General features: G+C 46.3%; 1 protein-coding gene across 1 annotated transcript; it reads right to left on the bottom strand.

The window, feature by feature from the left end:
* Window positions 1–15,444: 15,444 nt before the first annotated feature.
* On the bottom strand, window positions 15,445–24,126 carry SNX12 (sorting nexin 12). The gene is made up of 4 exons (XM_083422714.1): window positions 23,806–24,126; window positions 18,678–18,773; window positions 18,363–18,487; window positions 15,445–17,211 (listed from the first exon to the last, which is right to left on the bottom strand). The coding sequence occupies exons 1-4, from the start codon at window positions 23,968–23,970 to the stop codon at window positions 17,109–17,111; spliced, it is 489 nt and encodes a 162-aa protein (XP_083278840.1). The 5' UTR covers window positions 23,971–24,126; the 3' UTR covers window positions 15,445–17,108.
* Window positions 24,127–24,413: the final 287 nt, after the last annotated feature.

Consider the following 24,413-nt stretch of genomic DNA (forward strand, 5'->3'; position numbering starts at 1 on the left):
GCGGGATATCAAATCCAAACTCTTCTTCTTCTTCTTCTTCTTCTTCTTCTTCTTCTTCTTCTTCTTCTTCTTCTATAGAGCAAAAAATATGGTAGTTCAAACTCCCGGGATGAGGTCGGTAGAGGGGCATGCTGTGAAAGTTTGCGTTTTGTAGTCCCCTCTCACTGGACCTCATCTGCCTGCATATCCTCAGTCCTCAGGCGGACTGAGAGGGTTACCTGCCAAGGCCTGTGTCAAGTTTCCCACTTCTGAAGCTCAATAAAGTTGTGGCCAATTTGAACCCATACTCTGGTCTCTTGTCTCATCATTTGGGGTAAAGGGGTAGGTACCACAGACAGGGTTTAGCGTGTGTGCCCGCAAACAAAGTTCAGTTGTGTGGGTCTTCTGACAATCAGGAGTTATTGTCTCATCATACAGCCATTGGCAAATTGGTAATTAACCCAAAGAAATGATTGGTTCCTAAACCTGTATTCCACGTGGGGTTCTCAAGGATAAAGGTTTGGGGAATTCAGATGCAAATTGCAGACCATCTTGCCATGCAAGTCATCTTGCCATGCAGACCACCTTGCCCTGGTGTTCACCTGAGGGTGTTTGACCAGAAGAATGGATTTTGTGATTTTTTGCTGAGCTTTGAACTGTTGATCCTTTGTGTGTATGTTTTTAGTTACTGATATTTTGCAACATTTTAATTTTCTTGTTTGTAACCTTTTTAAAAATGTGCAAGCTTTTATTCTTTGAGTAGCTTTTTCAATAAATTTGGAAAAGGACTTTTGCCTTTTGTATTTTGTGCCTTTTTCCGGAGAAGCTAAACCAGAGCCTGACCACTTGGTACACACTACCTGTTGGATTTCTGTCTGCGTCATGGTAAAGTGACACAGAGTTGGGCAACCCAGTGAATATTGAAGGGGAGTTCTGCTCCTTGGATTCCTTTCGAGGGTTGACCCGGATAAGGAGGTGTGGCAGCTTACTACTGTTTTGACTTGTGCCTCACAACCCCTTCGTGCACCTACCCCTCTCTCTGCCAGGTCTTGCCAGAGCTTGGAGGACTGGTTGGAGGGGGAGGATAGCGCATGCAATTGCTACACCATGTGCCTGAGACAGAACTGGAGAACAATCCTGCAGCCATTTTTTGCTCTCCCAAATTGACCTCAAACATTTCTCTGCAAGGGGGAAGGAAAGGGGAAAACCTCCCGTTGTCTCTTTGATCACAAATCCTGTCTTAAGGGTGTATCTGTGTATGAATAGGGTGAGCCTGTGACCTGGATTCAGGAACTGAGTATTTACCATCACAAAAGAATGACCAGACTTCCCATGTAAATGCAATCAGCGGCCATTATCAGGTATCTGGCAAACAGGATTTCTGCTGTCGACTGCCCTTCAGTGATGTATGTATGATATATTGGGGGGTGGTCTTGAGCTACAGGGTGGCAATTTCAAAATCTATATAAGAGCTTGCACACCAATGTTTGGGGTTCCTCCTCCCTCCTGCATGGGGCGGGGGGGGTGAGCACCCAGTTGAATAAAGATCAGGCTTACTAGCTGCTTTGCTTCTCAATATTATCTGGTTGGCCTCTGTTATTTTTTCCAACCGATACGGAACCTACATAAGGACTCTGTATGGGCTCTTGGGTACCCCATAAGGGAAAAGGAGCAGATTTTTCTTATAACAGTAGGTGTTCAGGTTTCTAGTATAGGTGGTAAAATGCCCCCCATCAAGTAAAACAGTAGAAATACTTAACTGACCAATCACTTCAGTCCTGCCCCTCCAAAAAAAATCCTGGCTACACCCATGACTCAGTTTCTGTTATTTCCCTCTTGTTTCTTCGCTTAGTTAAGATAGTTTTAATACTTTTGGCAGAGCACAGCTTCCTTCACCGCTTAATTCTTTGTTTCATGAGGGAAGGGCAATTTTTGTCAGTTACCCCCTCTTAGCATTCCCATTCCTGAGGTATTCCAGTTACTATAACAGACCCAGGAGATCCCCTCACCCCTTTTTGCTAGTTTGGGGGGCTTCTTTTCCTAGAAGAACCCTCCCTTCTTGACTGCAATGAGATCCAGGGAGTCCCTGTTCCCCCGGCTCCTGCCTCCCCAGGCTCAGACTCAGCCCTCCAGGTAATTCCTGTCTGAATACTCTCCCAAGACGCTTCTTCCTCTAGCGATAGATATTCTCCTCAGAGGTAGGGTTGCCACCTTTGTTGTGGCAATACAGGATAGTGCAGTGCGGATGGTGGAAGATTATTTTTTTCATCTGTTGCTGAAGTGACTTCAAAGCAAGTCATTACAATCTATTGCAGCCTCACAGGATGCCCCCTATGGAAGTTTGACACACACACACACACACTCCATGAGTTTGTAAATCTATCTGTGCTTGGCTTAAATGCATGGCCTTTTGCACACCCTTTCAAACATTTGGAGAGGACACACACACACACAGAGAGAGAGAGAGAGAGAGGGAGGGAGAGAGAGAGAACCTAAAATTATGGGACAAAACTGCATCAATACGAGATACAGCATTTTACATTGAAATACGAACAAATTCTGTGCCATACAGGACAGGTGGAAACCCTGCAAGTCAGAGCAGGTGTTAAACTCAAATTTGAACCAACTCTCTCAGACAAACCCTATCCTAATCCCTATCCCACACCTCAAATAAAGCCTTATCTCTCAAACAAAACCCTATCTCACTCCAGCTCTTTCCCTTCCCTAGCCCAGTCCAAAAAATTCTCCTCAGAAACGGCTTTTATTTTCCCTCCAAAAGTGCTTCTCTCCCCCCCCCCTTCCTGGCTTGTTGTAGCCAATCAGAGAGAGGCTCCTGTCATCTGGTGGAATTCTGAGGCACTGCACTGCCAGACTGCTGCCTGTCATAGGAGCCCATGGAGATGACTCTGGCCTATTTCAGGGATAATTAGTTTAAATTTGATTATTGGATGAGCAGAGTGTGACGCCTTGTGGAGTAATTCTGCCTCTGCTGCCACCAGCAAAATGGAAAGCTAATAGAAATTCTCGGCAGGGTGAAAGCAAACAGAGCTCAAGCCCCCAAGAATGGTTGTACGTACAGATATATTGATCATCTTCAAGGCCATCCTTGACAAGGAAAAGGAGCATAATGTGACACAGACTTGCAAAGCGACGCAGTTTCCCTTCCCTTCCTTATTTGTTGATGCCTTTGGGGAGGAGGAAGATCTTCAGCAAATCTGCTGCTGCTTTCTCCACCTCTTCTTCCCTGCAAAGGGGCACCCAGTTCCCTACCGAGAACCTAAGCAGCAAGCCCTGAGAGTGTGTGCCATCACTTGCTGGAGCTCTCTAGTTGTTTGGGGATGCTGAAGGTTCTCACATATCACCAAATGCAGCAAAGGCAGATATCAAGACGGGACCTGGATTGGGCTTGCGAAAACCCCCAGAAAGAAATGGGGAGCTCATAACCATGCTCTTGACTGATATTAGGATGGAGAGGGAGGGCTCAGGCAGAGAAGAAGAAGAAGAAGGAGGAGGAGGAGGAGGAGGAGGAGGAGGAGGAGGAGGAGAAGAAGAAGGAGGAGAAGGCTTGTCAACAGGGCGTCCCTACTCAGGACGCCTGGTGAACTTTAGCTTTCGCTGTATTGCTTTCCAGAGTAGGGAGCCTTATCCTGCTGGGAAGAAAGCAAGAGGCTAACTCCAGAGAGAGCTCCCAGCTTAGAAGGTCCCTTGAGCATATATGATGTGGTTGCCTGTAGCCCAGGGGTGCCACCTTGAATAAAATATTGCGGGGGCCTACGTAAGCCCCATCCCACATGACACGGTGCACACACCCCATTTGAATGGGAATGCCCATCAACTTTAGGGGGACCTGGCCCCTTCAAATGTCTTATTGTAGGGTCTGAAGCCCCCACGGCCCTTAGAAGTTGGCTTCTGCCAAGAGGCTCATGCCAGCAGCTGGCAAAAGGCCAGGGCATTGGTGAGATGGGTGCCAGATCTTTATCTGCCGTCAACCCACTCTGCAAAATAAGCTAATCAAGAGCCTCTGGCTGCAAGCTGGGGGTGCATTTCTTTTTTTAATATGGAAGGCACATGCTCACCCTCTTCCCCTACCCCAGGTTATAAATAAGGTGCAATAAGCTCAGATTTCATTTTAGTCCCTATTGGCAGTACTCTCGTGTTTGTGCTCCATTCCTCTATCTAGCTCTCACAAATAAAAATACTAGGGACATATTTCTATAATGACTGGCAGCTGATATGAAAGCTCTAACTTGGGACACCATGGCCTGAAGTTGGGACCTTCTTATGGGAGGCAGATGCTCTCCAACTTCATTTTGGCCCTTCTGCAGAATTATCTGAAGACCAAACTATGGATGATTTGTTACTGAAAACAAAATATAGATTATATTATTAGTCAGGCACACCAACACTGACAACTATGGAAGCAGCTCCCTTATCTTCTGGGACAGCCTGGTTTCTCCTGCTTGAGCATGAGACTCTTAATCACAGAGTTGTGGGTTCAAGCCCCACCTGGGCAAAAAAAGTCCTGCATTTCAGGGGGCTGGACTAGATGACCCATGTGGCCCAACTTCACAATAATATTATTCTATGATTTAAAGCACAAGCAAGGTGCTTTCTGGTATGAAGCAGGTTACTCCTCTTTGGACTGCAAAAATAATTCTTGGAATTCCAGCAAAAGCTCAACAATTACACTTTTCTTTTGTGTATACACAAACACAGCATGTGCCTATAGAAGGGGATATATAAGGATTGTATTGCATAAACCTGTTAATAGCTCTAATCCTGACTAGGGCTGGGCGATATATCAATATATAACCCAACACCAGTTTGAAGTCCATATCGTGATATTGGTTTCATAATTTTTGACCTGGCAATATATTGCAAATCATGATGTGCATGTGTTTGCAATCAACAATCTTTATTGAGGTCAAAGACCAGACAGCAAAGTTAACAAAAACAACAAATGCCACAACCACATAAAGAAGTGGATATAATTAAAAATTCCCTATAAATTTATTTACATTAAAAATAATACTTCTTCAGCTAAAATCTCTATTCCAGAGATTAAAATCAGTACTCATTCACCAGCAATCCCTGTCACAACAGCCTGTCTTGTCCTCATTGCTATAAAACAGAATTTCACAACAGGCTTGATGATATCCAGATCTTTATCAGCAAGAAGGTTTTTAACATGTTTCCTCTGAACAGCCAGGTAATTTTCTTAATAATGGTAAAATTAGCTCTCTTTAGGTATCACGATACAGCAGGCAATATAGAAGAATGTGCCCAATGGATTAAATCTCTTTAGAGTTGCCTGGACATAATCTTTGTTCAGCTGGGATGTTATGATATCTGTCCTCTAGTAGTGCTGAAGGGAGAGCATTAAAACGGGCTCTGGAAAATGGCCAATGATGCTTAGGGTTATCCAGTGCACATAAGTAATTTGCTGGATGGGATCTTTGGGGTTCATGTAGAGATTTATAGATTTTAGAAGATTGGGTAAAATCAGTTTGGAATTCTATGTCCCATATTTGTTCTTTGATTATATTTCTAGCCCTTCCCATTTCCAGATATTAAAGAGAAAGGCTGTAAAAGAACAGTTTTCTTGAACTGCTCTTCCACCATTTTGTTTGATAGTTATCAACCAGCATCAAGGGGGGCAGCCCAGTTGGGGTCTTATTAAGTCTTAGCCATGTGTACAGAGTAAATAGGCACACTTGGCTTCAGTCCTATATAGGCCCATCTCTAGTCACAGGACTGCATTATAGGGATTTGGAGAATTGACCTTAGGAATCCTGATTGTATTTTTCCATAAGGGTCCAAATTAGAGAGGAGGACTAGTTGTGCACCATATAATAATTGTGCCATAGGTTTTGCAGCAAATCGTTTGATAGCAGCTAGCACAAAATTTCCTCCCTTTACTCAGTGGAATCTTAAAATTGCTACAGTACTTTTTTGGGCCAAAAACCATGATGTGGGGAAAACTGTGAAGCTAGCCAATGCCTTTACATAACTCCATCCTTATTTCAGACTTCATGATATGTCATTACATTATGATGTTTAGCTCGTGATATATCATAAACCAGATATTGCTCAGCCCTGGTGCTCATCTTGTGCTTAATTTACTCAAATCTTTCTCTCAGAGCTGCAGAGAATTCACAGGTAGAAGACCCAGCATACAGAAGCAGGTCCATATCTATGGGAACACTTGATGTGATGGCATAAGAATCCCTATGGACAATTTTGTAGAATTATACTGAATTTCACAGTAGTAATTTTACCTTGGGAAGATAAGTGCCTCCATGTGCGGGGTAGTGGGGGTGATGGAGAGAAACTTATACAAAATACTAAGAATATTGCTCTGGGTGGCTATGCCAAGGATTACAATAAAAAGGTGAAGTATGATGGGAAAGCAAACAGTGGACTCTTAGAAACAAGTTAAAGTCAAGCCCTGCTGATGTTCCTTCTGCTATGTCTCAATCAAATGATTAAGGAGACCTATTCACGGAATGTGCTCATTCACAGAATGTAATCTCTATTCAATACAAATACGCAGAATGTTGCCAATCTTTTTAAATGACCTAATAAAATACATAGAAATATATCTGCAAAAAACATTGTGACATGTCCATTACAGCAGGAAAAGTCAGCTTGACCGATAGCCTCTTGCAAAAGAGTGGATTGTGCCTGCCTGTACGAGCCACAGGGCTGGACTCAGTCCAGGCAAGGGCTGTAATATGTGTTGCCTAAAAGCAGAGTCCTTCAGTTTTCACTTAGATAGCTCTGCAAATTCCATTTACTGAAAACTCTCCCTCCCACAAAACCACTCTTGAAAATGTAATTTAACATAATACAATGTCTAAACTAATTGCTAGGACTGGAGAGAAAGGAAACATACAAGCTTCTGACTGGCGAGAAGCCATTCCCCCTGCCTCTCAGAGCGAGCTTCAAGGCAAAGGAGAGGTTGCCCTGACCCCATCCACCAATGACTATTCATTAATCCATTTAATGAAATATGTATGTATCGCTGGGTTAGTCATCCTGACTTAGACTGTCAACACGGCATTCAGTTTCATGTTATGGAGACAAATCCCCGCTTTGCTCGGTTAATGTAACCAGCCTTGATTCTGAGAACTGCTGGACACGTCGCTTTCAAGTAAACAGTCTTACCTAACACTCAAGCAAATATAGAAGCACAAAATGGAAATCTGGGTTTCGCAATTGCTTATATAAATTGCACTACCTAAAGTTTTGGATTATGCGAAATAGAAAAGCCACTGTTTTAAATTGGTTATTTTTTGGCAATTTAAATAGTTAAAGTGGACTTGATTAAATCAATCCTGCACACACCCAGCTGGCAACAGATCCCAAATCACTGGGGATCTCTTCAGCCACCATCAAGCTTCCAAGTGTGGATGTCTTGGCCTGACATGAATAAAAAACAAGTTATTTTACATCTCCATTCCAACATAAAACTAAAGCCTAGAGCTTTATTCTCCCCCTCATCTGCAATATGGTCCATAGCTGTCAACATTTCCCTTTTTTAAAGGGAAATTTCCTTATTCTGAATAGGATTCCTCGCAAGAAAAGGGGAAAGTTGACAGCTATGATATGGTCACTTCCAGTCCCCTCCCAGCCAAAGCAGTTTCCCCCTCTGTCATGCGGTGCTAGGATGCCTCATGTTTTTCAGCCGTAGAGGACGGCTTGTATGACAGTTTTTTTCTGTGGAGTGCTGCCTCCCTCTGCTGGTGCAAGCTGTTCCTCCAGCAGAAAAAAGGCTTCCTGGTAGATTGGAAGTGGCCATCCCCGAATTCTCTAGGCAAGCATGCATGCCACACCTCAGCCAAAAGAGCTGCTATAACTCAGGAAAAGAGCATCTATGCTGTGGCTCTGGATGGCCAGCATTCTGCTTGGGGAAGCCCTGTCTCTCGAATTCAACTATCCCACACAAGGCCATGCAGCCAAAGAGCTGCCTCACCAGGCAGTTACAGTTTCCCTTGGCTGGTCAACATAGTTCCTCTTCCAAACCCACACAGCTTCAGTCTAGCACCTATTTCCTATCTTTCTAGGAGAAGTGTTAAGATCCACTACCACTGCTGAGACTGCTTACCTTGCACCCTTACTTTTGTCTGTCCGAGATGACCTCTGGTGGGATCCTTCACCTAATGCTTTCTTCTTATTCCCAGATGCAAAAACCACAAACACCAATTTAGGAAAGGCATCAAGTTGAGTCCTAAGGCTGCAATGCATCTCCATTCAGGCCACAACTTGATGAAAGTGTCATGGTCAACACCCCCCACACAATGGAAAGTTGCTGGTTTCCACCTTCATACTAGCATGCAGTGTAACAGCTGTTGAGGAAAATGCCAAAAGCTCTCACAGCCTGCTACACAAACCGTAAGAGTCTACCCAGCCCTCTTCCTCCCCTATCCCAACATATAACCAGCTCTTGAGTTTATAAATGAGTTCCCTCTTTCCCCCACCCATTCCATATGCATCCTGACCCAACTATCAGGATTTGCCATCTGACCAGGTTTAGGGGCCTAACTCTGCAGTATTGCTGATACACCAGAGAGGCAATAGCCTCCCACTCACTAACCTAACTGCAGCCTTGCAGGAAAAGAATATAAGACCAGTCAGATATTTTGTGGTCCAGAGGATGCACACCCCAACCTAATTAGCACAAGCACCCATTAGAAATTAGCATAAGCAGACCAATTCCATGCAGTAGTCACCCTTGGACCCATAAGCCAAGCCAATTCACTGCCCAAAGCTGTGAGTCGTGTTCCTGAAAATACTTTGCCAAATTTAATGAGGGGTTGGTTAGGAGACTCTTTGCTCCTGGCCAAATCCTTTGCTTTGACAGGACGTCACATGGCCCAAATATCAGAGGAGACTGAAAAGGAAGAGAAGCTGACACCACCCACTGCTCTCTTCTCCCAGGCATTTTAAGACACAAAGGACTCACCTCTACCTGTGTGCTGCAAGCCTGAATTGTAAAACAGTTCCCACTTTGGTGTAACAGGGAACAAACATGCTGATGACGAGTTCTGAGGCTCCCCCAACAAAGCCATTTTCCTGGGCCCACATGTCACCCTGCTGCAGGCTGCCTACCCACAGGGAAACTGCACTATTCTCCCCACAAACCGAATAGGATGGGGACTATAACTTCATAACTTGTGAGTTCTGTTGAGCCACTGCTGCTTCCTCAGTTTAAAGCATGGAGGCTTAGGTGAGCCTTAAGCTAGAAGCTGCCTTCTGGAAATGTGGCATGCTGGAGAAGGACGGACCTCAGGATTCGCTGTCTGCCTTCCACCTCATGACATCCTTCCCCAACCTTTCCAGGTGTTCCTGGGCTCCATTCTCATCAGACCCAGGCAGCACGGCCAGGGGTTGGGGTGGGAGCAGTTGTCCAACCAGCTGGTGAAACTCAAGGTGGGCATTACAGCCTCAAAGCCCTTTCCCCACTTCTCTTTCTGCATTTACCTTGGCCAGTACCTAGCCTTTAGCCTGAGCAGCTCTGCCTACAGACTGGCTCCTTCTGACAGGGAGGCCCTGCTTGGGAAGCCCAGTAGGAGCAGCAACAGAAAGCTCCCTCCACAGGGAAGAAATCCCCTGAAATGATTTCAGGGAGCACCCTTGGCGCTGGAAAGACTTTTCTCACTTTCAGCCTCAGACTGTGGGGTAAAGTTGACTAAGGGTGTCAGTACATCCCCAGGAAGCTCTTCCTCAAAAGTCAGGTGAGTAAGGAAGAAAATTCACCAGGAGTGGAGGCAGCCTGGAGTTGTAACCCTGAATCTTTTGCACCACAGAGAGAAGTGGCTCTCCCGAGGTCATTAATAAAGGCATCATGCTATTCAGCCTGCATACACAGAGCTGTCTGCTGTAAAAATGGAGAAAATTTCAGAAGAATCCAAGAAAAAGCAATTTCTGAACTTTCTGTCAGACATATGAATGTGCAACTGCAACTTGATGGTGGCAGGTTTGAATATGAAATACTTGAAAGAAAGACAAACCTGCAATATGACTATGGCATTCTCAAGGAAATATTAAAATTTGAGACTTATCAGCTAACACAGCAGCTCACCATTAAGAAACAAGAATGTGAAGCACCAAAAACTGAGCTTTGGGATGTATTGGGAATATTGGAAAGTGAAAAAGAACATAATCAGAAATTGCAAGAAGATAAAGAGCATAATTCCAAGGAACATCTGGAAATTCTTGAAATCATGGACCTAAAGAAATAGTATTGATTGGCATCAAGATGTGAGAAGAAGCTGGAGCAAAATTTAAGCGCTTCTGAAGAAGTTGTTGCTTCTCTACAGAAAACAATTGTGCTGATAAGGAAATTGTATCAGACATGATGAACTAGATCCAGGTATTAATGGAAAACAACAAAACCAACTTGAAGAAGTAAAGACAGGAAGAAATATCAGTGCCACAAAGTATCCAGATATTAAAGGAGAAACAGAAGGAAATTTCTGAATGAAAACTTGTTGGGAGAAAAGCAAATAAATTTCCTTCTCTTGAGTTTGCGTGGCAATGTTTGTAAAAGCTGAACCATTCTGTTTGTTCTTCTCTCCAGACAAGATGCTGGCTACTTTCTCTCTCTCATCTCTATTCATCCTGTTAAAAGTCCCTGCTTGAATAAAGCCTTCAAACACCAGAAACTGTAAGTTATTACTTCAATATAATTCATCCATGCTGCAATGGGTAAAGCATAAGAAGACATACTAAAAGTTAAATAAGAGTTAGAAAAAGTCCTGAGTGACCATAGAAGCAAAGAGACTGCCTTTCAGAAAATACTTCAAGAGGTAGAATGAACAAGAGCTTTAAAGGCATTCCATGAGCAAGAAGACACAAGAGCAAAATTGGAGGAAACAGATGAAGAGAGAGCAAAAATTGAAATGGAGATGTGCTAAGTTGAACAAATGCTGCTGATAAGGAAGTTGTGTCAGGCCTGATGAACCACATCCAGGCGATGAGGATGTCAACTAGCCAAAAGACAGAGTGCATAGAAGGGCTCACAAGTAAGCTGCAGGACATATAATGTAAGTATAATTTGCTTTGCCTGCAAAAGAGGAAAGCAAAACAATTATAGGAGGTCAGGAGAGGCAAATTGAAAAGTTGAGAGAGGCCTTGGAGAGAGTACAAGATGCTGAGAAAATCGAGAAAGAGCTTATTTGTGAAGAACTACAATGTATTTCTGAGCAGCTAAGCAGTTTAACAGAAGCTTCTAAGAAACATGCAGTACTTCAGCCTGCACAAAGCAGCCAAATTAGGAAAGAATAATGAACCCAAGAACTTCAGGAACAGATGCGGACAAAAGGACAGAACTGGAAAATAGTGAATATGAAGCTAAAGTGCACCAAATAGACCTGTTTATTGAATCTGTATTGGCAACACTTCCACAGAGCCCCCAAACTCTTCCCAACAGTCTGGTGAAACTGTTAGAGACAATCAAACAGGAGATGGCAGATACTTTCTGAAGGCCTGCTTTCCTAAGGCTCCCTCACTGCGACTTTCTGAGGAGTGCCCAGAAGGTTTCAGCCTCCAACCCTTGACATGGAGATGTGGCTGCAAGGATGCAATGGCTGCACACTCCCCGGTGAAGTTGCTGTGGTACAGGATGTGGGTGTGGAGGAGCGTGGTGGCGTGTCCAGGGCATCACAGTGCCAAGTGCTAAGGTGGCACTGCAGGGCAGGAATCAGGCTGTGGTCTATGGCAAACTAACCCGCTCCATCCTACAAGACTGGGTGATGGTTTGCCTCTGTCATGGTCTCTGCATAGATCTTGGGAGAACTCTTCCACTCCTTCCTATGGAGGCAATTTCTAGGGGCAGTTCCTCTACAGCAGCCTCGGTTTTGGACCCTACATGCCCTTCCAGATTCGTCCATGCTCCCACCAGTAGGCATCTTCCTGTCTCAGGTAGTAGGCTGCTTTCCCCAGTCAGCTGAGCCATGATGAAAGGGTGAAGATCATCTACCAGAGGCCCACCAATGAGAGGTGATAGTGTGACATTGGATCTCCTGTGAAGGTTCATTTTCTGCACAGGATGGAGGGGATCCCTTTGATGGGTTGTTGTTCCCACTTGCTCCATAGGCAGGAATATGCAAATTAGGCAGATCTTACCATCCAGTACCTCAGGGACTTCCCTTGCATGCAAAGACAGGCTCCAGTGGATTGAGCAGACAAGACCAATTGTGGGTTTGACGGTTAAGAAGGTAGTAACTGCATGTGCTGCAGAGGGCAAATGAGGCTCATCAACCTGGGAAGAGAGCCCATCTAGGAGAAAGAAAACTCAGATCCTAAGCCCTCACTGTCTTGTGGCTATACTCATTTGTTAGAAAAGCTTCAGGACCCTACACAAATCCAGAGTGGAGACCCTAAGATGGTTGGGTGGCACCTTATACACCTCCTTCCAGCAACTTCTGCAGCCAAGCCGGTGCCAAATGTATTGCTCTGCTTTCCTTTGAATCACATCCGTGAGGCCAAGAGGAAGGTCTTGTCGCCTGGTAGCCCAGGACCTCCATGCACACTGCTTTAGAGTTGAGCCCCAGGGAGGTCACTTCAGTGCTGCAAATGCTGCGGTCTGACTTCAATCCTGGAGGCACACTCCCTTGACTCTTGAGACAGGCAGTTGCCAACAGCCAACAACCTCACAATGGGAGGGCAATGCACCCCCAGTTAACAATGCAATCCAGCTCAGAATAAAATATAATAATAATAATAATGCTAATCTCAGGGGAAAGCATTGCATCCCATGGGTACAAAGCACCAGAAAAATTAGAAAAATGCAAGAACCTAATGCGTTGAGCCAAAGGTGAAGATATTCTCTGGAAGGTCTGCAGCTGCTATCTTGGCGGTCAAAATAACCCCAAAACTAATTGGTAGTTGTGGTGTGACTAAGCTCATATATGTTTCTTTGGTTTGATGTATGCTAATAAGTTTGCTTTGATGCTGCACTTATCTGTGGACCTTGGGATGCTGGGCTCTAGGCCCAGAGAGGGGAAAAGCTTTGGGCAGTTGCTACCTATGGCCTCACCAGCCAGGTGTGAGGGGAGGTTTAGGGTATATTGATGTATGCTGCTTTGTGATTAAAATATGTATAATTGTGTGGGTACAGACAAGCCATCTCCTTGCTGCATTGTATGTCCTGCATCTGGAAAGGATGGGAATCCTGGCAGGCTGATTTGCTGTACATCTACACCTTCTTTTAATAAAGCACTAGAACTGTTCATTCTGGCATTTGGGGCATCATTTTTTGGCATCCCTGCACCCAACCACTCCCATAAGCCATCCTTTGGGCCAGTAGATCAGGGCACTTCAACCCTTGAGGAAGAAGAATGTTCAGTAAAAAATAAAAGAAGTAAAAATTTGAACTGAAATTAGGAGTATTTCAACACTGAACAAGAATATATGCAATTAAAGAGAATACCCCAAAATTTTAAAAAATCATATGAACCAATTTGCCCACCCCATAGCCAAAACTAGCCTAGGGAGGATGGATCCCCTCAATCCCCAGCAGAAAAGGGACCTTCATGCAGTGGTGTCAGGGATCTGCCCTGATGAAAAATATGAGCTTTTGCACAAACATTGCCTGCGTGTATCAGGACACCCATCCCTTCCAGGTGATGGTGGAAGGCCAAGAGAACTAGTCAGATTGCCCTCAGTTCCAGCAGATTCACACTCTGTATCCTTTCATCCTATGCCCAGAGCCCCAAGGCATGAAGCTCCCCTTGTGGGTTCCCATGCCCTGTAGGCTGGCACCCAGTTATCAGGACCCTGGATGGATCCCACATCTGCCCTCCCTGTAGGAGTGCTGAAGAGAGCCACCATTGGAGGGATTACCTGGTAATGGGAGAATGCCTTGTTCTTCAATGCAACCAATATGTAATCTCTTCCTGGAACAGAAGAACCTGCCACTGCAGGAGTGATGACGAGACCATGGTACAATGTCCATGCATGAGACTATGCTCCCCTTCAGTTGGGTCAGATGTTGAATACCTGGACAATGTGACCTCAGGACTGCTTGATCCTCTGTTTATTTTTTGCAATCGCTCCTGTGACAGGGAGACTAGGCCTAATCTCATGTCTAGCATGGCCCCCAGATACAGCAGCCTCTAAGAAGGCATCATGTGCGAGTCTTCCATGTTCACAAGGAAGCCATGGTTGGGTAGACATTCTACAACTTCCTTGAGCCCTGCTGAAGAGAAACAGTGGCTGTGTGCCCTCCAAAACCTCAGCTCTCCAGGTGGGGTGATTAGAAGGCAAGGGCAAGGCTGGCACAGGTCTCAGCTGCCTTTTTGCAAACTTAGCTGACTGCTCCTCCACAGCCTCTGCCAGCTCCTGGGATGCTGCTCTCCAGTACCTTACCAACAGCTTAGCCTGCTTCACAGGGTAGTTGTGAGGATACAACCAGGGGGAACCATGTTCATCTCCTTAAGATCCTTGGACAAATGGCAGAATGCAAAAAAGTAGAGGCCATGCACACAGTATACCTTTAAGGCACATTTTAAACACATTCCCTCCCTCAAATAATTGTGGGTACGGTATTTCACCGCTGCTGGAATTATTAATTCCCAGCAACCCTTAACAAGCTGCAGTGCCCAGAATTCTTTGAGGGTAGAAGTGTACTCTGAATGTATTTTAAAGGTACAGTGTGCATGCAAGCCAAAGTGTGTTGCAATGCCTGCTGAAGGACCTGAGAGAAAAGTGCTAGGAAGCTATGCAAAGCTTGGAAGAAATGTGGGGGAAATGGCTGCAGTGTCCATGGATGTAGGCTTGGCTGCAGCAGAGACTAGCCCAGCTGGGCAAATGGGTAACTGCCCCACCAATTTCAGACAGTGCCCCGTCCACCACCCACCCTGCCTTTTTACTTGTCGCTAGCCCATGGGGTGCTGCTGTCAGCTCCCTTCATCTTACTCTCAGGTTACATACACACTATATCTTTAAAGCAAATTCTTTCCCCCAAAGAATTACAGGCACTGTAGTTTAATGTTAAAATTCCTAGCAACACCTAGCCAAATGCAGTGCCCAGAATACTATGTTGAGATTTCTGCACTGCAAGGGGTTGGACTAGATGACCCTCAAGATCCCTTCCAACTCTACAATTCTATGATTCTAAAAGAATGTCATTTAAAGCCAGTGTGGTGCAGAGGCAACAACCCAGAAGACCACAGTTTAATGTTGCCCTTGTAGAACTCAGCATGGAGGACGGGGACAAACTAGTATCAGTTGCCTTTGCCTGTTGCTCCTGCTGGTCTCTCTGCCTTGTGCTGACTGTGAGTCCCAAGAGGCACCAGAGACTACTGCCTGAGAAGACCCAAGTGCAAATAAACAATAAATCCTCAGACTCAATCATCACACAAATGACACGTTTGACATGTAAGAGAGTAATGACTCCTTTCCAAAGCTTTACCCAAAAATACTTAGAAAAGCCGGTGACTGATAGAGGACACAGACATATTGGCTTCACAGTGGTTTAATATGAACAAGTCTTGGACATTACATAAAACAGTAAACTGAAGACATAGTTTGCTGAATTACAAGCCCCACATCAGTATGGATATGTATGTGTGTGTGTCTATAAATACAGACACACACACAAAAACACACACATACAGCAGCAAGAGCCTCTGATCTCCAGACTTGTGCACCAAATGAAGGAAGGAATTTGAAGAACTCATAGCTAATGCAGATCCACGAGGCAGCAGCAGGCCGCTTCCAACAGGAATGTTAGCACCTCTCCAGCAGCAGATGAGAGTGGTCCGTGCAGAGACAGTTTCTGCATAGCTATTGCTTAGGGAGCCCAGAGAAGAGAGTTTTCTGCTATCCAGTTACCCCATAGGTGGGTGGTGTATATCCACAACCTCTTGCCTGAAACATGCAGAATTGTATATACCAGTTCTTTCTCCCCTCCAAGACACACTTGTACTGCTCACTCCAAATAGTGCAAACTTCAGAACAGGGAACTTTGTGATTACAGTCACTTTATTACTTAGGTTGATACGACTCTCTTCCTGCCCCCACCTCTTGCAGGTCAGAGTTTTGGAGGGATCACAAAGTTTCTTGTTCAGGTCAAACAAAGAGGCTGTACAGATACTATGGTCATCTGCATGACCTCCCAACAGATTAAATATTAAACAAACAGTAGGGAACTTTGCACCATAACCCCAAATGGACACAGACAAGAGGCCAGATGAAGCTATCCACTGAACACAGAAGCGGCATGCGAAACATCCCTTAGTTTAGGCTCCACTTGCTCCATCTTTTAACTTGCCAAGGTGCAATCCTCAGAGAAAACACTGCTCTACAGGTTTCACCATCAAAAGCCAGCCACCAAACCTTTCCTGCCCAGTCCTCAACATGAACCCTGCTTCTGAGACACCACTGTTTGCTTTGCCCATGCATTTACAAGAAGCCATTCTGCTACCAGAAGTTGTGGCTCCCAAAGGGTGCCTTGTTCTTTGGGTTGCAAGTCTGCCTCTAACTCTACAAAGCCCAAAGGTTATTGGGGTAGGATTAGCAGCTAAAACCTCAAGGCATACTGAAGGGGTCACTTGAAGTCCCTCAGAAGGCCTTACTGCTCAATAAAGGGAGCTTCCAAACTGCTTTTGGTCTACAGTACCCTCCTAGCAAGTTAAGGGAAAAGCATTTTTTGCTTCGCACTTTTAATCATTCTGGGGTGGTGGGCACAGATGCTAACAAAAAAACCCTGAAACATCTCTGCAGTAGCCAAGAAAAGGAGTCTCAGTACCATGACTTCCCTAGGAAACCTGTGGCAAGGAGCACACTTACACATGCTGGATAATTCTCCATATTCTTACACAAAGGAAGAAAAGCAGCTCTGATGTACGCTGCAATACCTTACACTAGTCTCCAGTTCATTTTCAGCAAGCTTTACCTATCCACCAATAGGCACAAGCTCTTCCCAGGTTCTCACCTTTTTATGCAGAGACCAAAGACCAACAGAACCCAACGCTGCTGCCTAACAAGGGGTGGGATGGCGTGGTGGGCACACTAGACAAGTGAGGAGGTTTAAAGAGAAAAAAGCTGGTTCGGAAGAGGGGCAGTGTAAAAATAAATGTCATTTTTGCACGGGGAGAGAAAATGGAGAATGCCAGACTCCTCTACTGACGGACTTTCCCTGGGATGTAATTTCTATCGATAGTCTCCTCCTGCAGGAACATGTGTAAGCAGCGCTCATTCTGTGCCAGCGGGTGTCCAGCAATTCTGCCAAGAACAAGAAGAAGTGTTAGATTAGCAATCAGCTACCCAATTCTGTACAAGGCAAGGCAAGATCATGTTGTGCAACAGCAGCACTCACAAGCACCCAGGACACTTGCAGCATTGTCCATCTATTTTGGCTGGCCTCTGTTATTTTCATTTGCCACCAATCCCATCTCCCCAGTCTTTGGAGGCACTCAGCACCCCCAGCATGCATTCTCCCCAGGAAACCGGCCCAGGAGGGCTTTTCATCTATGAATTTGTGCAGGGATATAGAAGGTTGTGCTTCTAAAGTTCAGCATCCAGGGACAACTGCCAGATTCTGTGTATGAAGTGTAGTTTCCTTGACAACTGGATTGTAGACCCTTCAGTTTTGTCTGCGCTACAAACATTTCGGTTTTGTATCAGAATAGCCATCATGTCTCTCTTTCCCCACAAGCAGATTTTCAGAACTGTAGTCTGATAAGTTTGTGTGATAGGGCTCATCCTAGTAGTTTACCAGGCAGAAATGGCCCAGCTGCTGAATCACGACTGTATGTGCTTTAGGAAGTGGGCATGGCTCCCTACTTCCTCCCTGAAAGAAACAGCTGGAGAGTGGTGGAGCCTTATTACAAGGGGTTGGGATAAAGTCAGATAATGGGAAGATATAAGTTGATAGTCTCTGGCTAGTAACTGTTTCTGTCATGACTATAAATTTAAAAAATAATAATTTAACAATAAACCAGCTTTCTCATTTTAGCATTTCTAGCAGACTTGAGGCAGCATAACTGCAGGCTCTTCACCACTTAAGGCAGCTTTTGCCAACCCAGTGCCCTCCAGATGTTCTGGACAAAAACTTGCATCAGCCCTGGCCATCACAGCCACACTCCCAGCAGGCCCAGCATCCTACAGCCCTGCTGGCTGTGACAGATGGTAATTGAAGTATAAAACATCTGAAGAGCATTAGGTTGCTGCAGTGTATCATAAAAGCACTCTTTAGAGAACTACAGTTCTTAGGATTCCACATGAAGAGAAGACCAATGCTAAGCTTAAGATGATGCCTAGAGTTACTGGCAACCACGATATGCAATCTAGTCACTACACTGTGCCATGACACATCCTCCTCTCCCAGAGTCTTTCACTTCCCCAAGTATTGAAGACCCAGGTGTCACTCTTACTTGTTTATGAACTGTTCTAAGCCCTGTCTTCTTTCTTCTATGAAGGACTCCTCAAAGATGCCCTCATCTCCTCGGAAAGGAAGCTGGCGCTTCAAGGCTTTGCCAGGCAGTGGAGGCACTACAATCTAGAAACATTGAGAGCATGACTTAAGAGGGGAGCAGAACCACTCTCCTTCTGCTGCTTGATCTGTTAGGGTCACCACTAGATCCAACAGGGAAGAGTAGGAGAGCTCTCTGCCACAGGAATGAAGAAGAAAGTTATCTATTGATCTATTTATCATGCATACAGAGTGGATGTTCATTTCCTGTACCCACCTTACTGTCACGCTCTAGCTCATTTTTCAGCCATTCAAAGTCACTATACCGTCGCCTCACACAGGACTCTTTCAGTTTGAAGATCGGAAGATTTGTCTGAAAGGAGGCAAGAGAAAGTTCTAATTGACAACTGCTTTATTATTATTGATTTATGAATCATTCCCCATTAGGCATACCAAAGCAATTTGCAATATAACAAAAACTTATGCAAAACACAAAACAATGTGCAATTGTTTTAACTAACAGTTTAATGTAACAACTGCAGATACATAAAATCAATTCAAATCAAATACAGTGGTACCTCGGGTTAAGTACTTAATTCGTTCTGGAGGTCTGTACTTAACCTGAAGCACCACTTTAGCTAATGGGGCCTCCTGCTGCTGCCGCGCCACCGGAACACGATTTCTGTTCTTATCCTGAAGCAAAGTTCTTAACCTGAAGCACTATTTCTGGGTTAGCGGAGTGTGTAACCTGAAGCGTATGTAACCAGAGGTACCACTGTACAGGTATCAACTGAGATAGTCATTATAATAATAATTTATAATAATTTATTTATACCCAGCCCATCTGGCTGGGTTTCCCCAGCCACTTTGGGCGGCTCCCAATCGAATATTAGAAACACAATACAGCATTAACAGGTATATTTTAAAAGTAGGATAGTTGCTTATTTCCTTGATGGGAGGGCGTTCCACAGGGCAGGCGTCACTACTGAGAAGGCCCTCTGCCTGGTTCCCTGTAACCTTACTTTGCTAGTGAGGGAACCACCAGAAGGCCCTCAGCGCTGGATCTCAGTGTCCGGGCTGAATGATCAGGGTGGAGACGCTCCTTCAGGTATACAGGACCGAGGCCGTTTAGCACCAACACTTTGAATTATGCTCGGAAACGTACCGGCAACCAATGCAGGTCTCTTAGTACTGGTGTTATATGGTCCCGGCGGCCACTCCCAGTCATCAGTTTGGCTCCCGCATTCTGGATTAATTGCAGTTTCCGAGTCACCTTCAAAGGTAGCCCCACATAGAGCGCATTGCAGCAGTCCAAGCGGGAGATAACTAGAGCATGCACCACTCTGGCGAAATAGTCTGTGGGCAGGTAGGGTCTCAGTCTGTGTAGCAGATGGAGCTGGTAGACCGACACAGAATTGACCTGCGCCTCCATGGACAGCTGTGAGTCCAGAATGACTCCCAGGCTGCGCACCTGGTCCTTCAGGGGCACAGTTACCCCATTCAGGAACAGGGAGTCCTCCACACCTGCCTGCCCCCTATCCCCCCAAAACAGTATTTCTGTCTTGACAGGATTCAACCTCAATCTGTTAGCTGCCATTCATCCTCCAACTGCCTCCAGGCACTCACACAGGACCTTCACCGCCTTCACTGGTTCTGATTTAAAAGAGAGGTAGAGCTGGGTATCATCTGCATACTGATGAACACCCAGCCCAAACCCCCTGATAATCCTTCCCAGCGGCTTCATATAGATATTAAAAATCATGGAGGAGAGGACGGAACCCTGAGGCACAAGTGAGAGCCCAGGGGTCTGAACACTCATCCCCCAACACCACTTTCTGGATATGGCCCAGGAGAAAGGAGTGGAACCACTGTATAACAGTGCCCCCAGCTCCCAGCCCCTCCTGACGGTCCAGAAGGATGTCATGGTCGATGGTATCAAAGGCCGCTAAGAGATCCAGCAGAACTAGGAAACAGCTCTCACTTTTGTTCCTAGCCCGCCAGAGATCATTGATCAGCACGACCAAGACAGTTTCAGTCCCATGGTGAGGCTTGAATCCCGATTGGAAGGGATTCAAATGGTCTTCATCTTCCAGGCATGCTTGGAGTTGTTCAGCAACCACCCGCTCAACCACCTTGCCCAAGAATGGAAGATTTGAGACTGGGTGATAGTTGACCATGTTGGCTGGGTCTAAAGGTGTTTTTTAAAGAAGCAGTTTAATGACTGCCTCTTTCAGGGGGCCAGGGAAGGCTCCCTTGCAGAGGGAAGCATTCACCACCCTGCAGAGCCCATCGCCCAGCCCTTCCCGGCTTGCTTTTATTAGCCAGGATGGGCAAAGATCAAGGAGACAGGTGGTCGGTTTCACTCATCCAAGCAGCCTGTCCACATCCTCGGAGGTAACAGATTGGAATTGATCCCATATAACATGACTAGACAGGACTCCAGCACTCTTCCACCCTGGCCCTGCTCCCACAGTGAAGTCTACCTCCTTCCGAATCTGAGTGACTTTATCTGCAAAAACTTTGCAAAAGTATTGCAAGAGATCTTGGGGTCCCTACCGGGCCCCGGTGACGAAGGTGGTTCCAATAGATTGCTAAGCACCTGAAATAGTCTCCTGTTGCTGTTTTCTGTAGATGCAATAGAGGCGGTGAAGAAGGTCCTCTTCGCCGTCGCCATCGCCACTTGGTAGGCTCGACGTTGAGCTCTAACCCCAAGCTACTTAGAAGGCTTGCTGCAAGAGGAATACTTCCAGCAGGTGAAAAGCAACAGAGAAAACACCAGTCCAACATGCAACTAGAGGGAGTTTTAAAAGGGTAGGTACTACCACAGCTTAGACCCAATTCCAACATTGTGTGGAATAGACCTCCTGATAGAACTGTATCTGCAGGATGCTTTCTCACATGGGACAGTGATTGGTTGGGTATGTATGTTGGGATGATACAATCTTTTAGTAATCTTGATCCCAAACTGTAGAACTTTCTATACCATAACTAGCATCACGAACCTAGCCCAACTGGCAGTCTAACTGCAATTATTTCAGCAACAGCATAATAAAATGGCAATATTTCGGCCCACCGAGCGTCAAGCCACTGCATTCTGCACAAGCTACAGCTTTCAGTTCAGCCTAAAGGGCAGCGCCACGTAGAGCACATTGCAGTAATATACTCTTCAGTAGCAGTTCAAAAGCACAAAGTGCAAGTAGATAAATAGGTACTGTTCCGGCGGGAAGGTAAACGGCATTTCCGTGCACTGCTCTGGTTCGCCAGAAGCGGCTTAGTCATGCTGGCCACATAACCCGGAAGCTGTACACCGGCTCCCTCGGCCAATAAAGCAAGATGAGCGCCGCAACCCCAGAGTCGTCCGTGACTAGACCTAATGGTCAGGGGTCCCTTTACCTTTACTCTTCAGAAGCAACTGCTTCAGCTAGGTAGCAGGCACAATTATAGTGCAGTGGCACAATTGCTTTAATGGCAAGGCCCAGGACAACCACTTCTAGATACTCACCCCTTCTAGCTATTCTACAATACAGCAAAATCCTGCCCCTTGCAGACTCAAAAATCCTTTCCACTAGTCAAGAGGGTGTTTCAAGAGCTCCTTTCTAGGGAAGGAACTTAAAATGCAACTAATTGCTTGAGAAGGACATGTAGGTCACAAATACCCATTCTGGAGAATTGCCATCTGTTCCATACCAGTAACTAAAATTACTTTTGTTATGCTGAGTTGACTGGTTCCCACTATTCCAATCCAATTAGTATTTTAGATTGTAAGATCCTAAGGGCAGCAACAAATGCTTTGCTAATCTCACTGTAAAGGGATGAAGAACCTGTGACCCTCCCAGGTGTTTATTGTACCCCATTATCCCTGACCATGGCCATGCTGGCTGGGATTGATAGAAGTTGGAGTGCAGCAACATATGGGGGTCCATAGGTTCCACACCATGATGTAGGCTACTGTATTGTTGTTGGCCTCTGTCTCGAGAGACAATAGAAGAGTGCATCATCGGGGGTAAATCACAGGGAGAGTTACAGCGCCTGCTGTGGCTGCAGAGAATGATAAGGGAGAGACATGTTTTGTTGCAGCTGGGGCAGATGAGGGCATGTGGTTTCACTCTTACAGATGCACCCTTGTGTTTCTTTTCTCTGCATATGTAATGTTATAGTTGCAATCCATTACATCAGTGGTTCCCAACTGGTGGTCTGTGTGATCCACCCAGGGGTTACGTAGCACCATTCACATATTAAAAACTACCATAAAGGTATCAAAATTTACAAAGGCAGGAGGTCAATGGCTTGCCTTTTGAGCCCCTGCTTTACATGATTACCAGGGAGCAAGTTTCCCTGAACTCAGTGTGGCATCTCAGCACATATCTAGGAATGCACATAAAATAAAGGCATAGGGAGGCGAAAGGTGGGGGAAACATTAACTCCCCACACTACTCAGTCTCTGCTTAAGTTGATTCTTCTCCAAGGCTGCCCCACACAGCCACAATCGGGATCCATGGTGACATCAGGCAGGTGTGCACCAAGGATGCACCAGATACTACCCCAAATCAAAAAAGAAACCAAGCCTGTGCTAAAGGCTTAGCTGAGAGATCAGCAACCTTATCAAAGGATGGGCCAGAGCATGTGTGCATGCGCGCTCTTCCGGGTCAGAGGAGCGCCCGTGCGCACACGCTATGTTTCCAACGCTCCTCTGATCCAGAAGTGCGCCAGAAATAGTGTGTGTGCACGTGCACAGGCACTTCTTCATCCTGCACGCATGTGCACACACAATTTTCGGCACACATCTGGGTCGGAGGAGCGCCTGTGCACATGCGCACAGGTGCCATCAACCCGGAAGTTGATCCCCACAGTGCGCCGGTAAGAGCGGGGGGTGCCAGGGGTCGCCATGTGCCAGTTAGACAAGACTTGTGGGCTGCTACCGGCCCATGGGCCTTAGGTTGCAGACCCCTGGCTTAGCAGATTCACGCCGACTTACAAGCCCATTCACTACTTGCAACATTCTGTGAGGCGGGATCAGCTTGAGCAAGCAGATCTATCCTCAAGCCCATGTGTGCTTTGTAGCAGAGTGGGCAGCCTCTCCCAACCCAGGGCCACCTCTTTATCCACAGAACGATCTAACCACTATGCCACACCACCCCTTTATACTGCACCTACCCCATGGCCTCCATGTAACTATAACATTCCTGCCTATCCTGCTTACAGGAACAGGGTAATTAGAAATAAATATAAACGATTTTTAAAAATGAATTAAAATGAGGGTCGGAATCCGCCCCCTCAAATAAGGCAGGTATTGGGCGTGGCACGAGGGCGCCCTATTCCGTTCCCTCCCATTGACACCCCGCCCACTAGAAGACCCCCCCGCGGCCCCGGCCCCTCCTCCCTCACCCGCCCCCTCCCTTACGCACCCTCATGCGGAGCTCGTAGCTGGTGTATCTGGCCCGCCCGACGCCCACGGTCTGCGGGTTGAAGATGTCGATCTCCAGGAAGTTGCTGGGCGGCCCGTAGGCGTCCGTCAGGTCCTGCGGCTTCGAGTTGAGGCGCCGCGTGTCGGCCACGGCCGCCTCGGACATAGCGGAGAGGGAAGGAGGGGAGATTCTGGTGGTCAGAGCCGCCTCAGCGGAACGCACCCTGCCGCCGCTGCCGCCAGCTTCTCCTCAGCCGCGGCGCCGCAATACCATGGCGCCGCCCCGGAACCTGCGTGGGGAGGCGCCGCGCCGTGCCCGCCCTGCATAACTCCGGTGGGGATTCATGTTCCGGGGCCCGCCTCCTCCCTCTGACAAGCCGCGCCAGCCCCGCAACGCGCATAAGCAATAACGGGCACATTGGTTAAGCGGCGGAGTTTATGAGTTATCTTCGGCGCGTGGCTGCGCGCCACCGAGCCCTGGAACCTGTATGGCGCAGCAGTGGTCAGTTTATGGTGCGGGGCCGCCGCTAGGTGTCCTACTCCGAGCTCTGCGCCGTGAAGTGCCTTGCATAACTGGCAGAATCATCCATGGCGCGGGGAAGCTCCTGG

The sequence above is a fragment of the Podarcis tiliguerta genome (genome assembly GCF_965153285.1).
Source record: "Podarcis tiliguerta genome assembly, chromosome: Z".
Classification (NCBI taxonomy): Eukaryota; Metazoa; Chordata; class Lepidosauria; order Squamata; family Lacertidae; genus Podarcis; species Podarcis tiliguerta.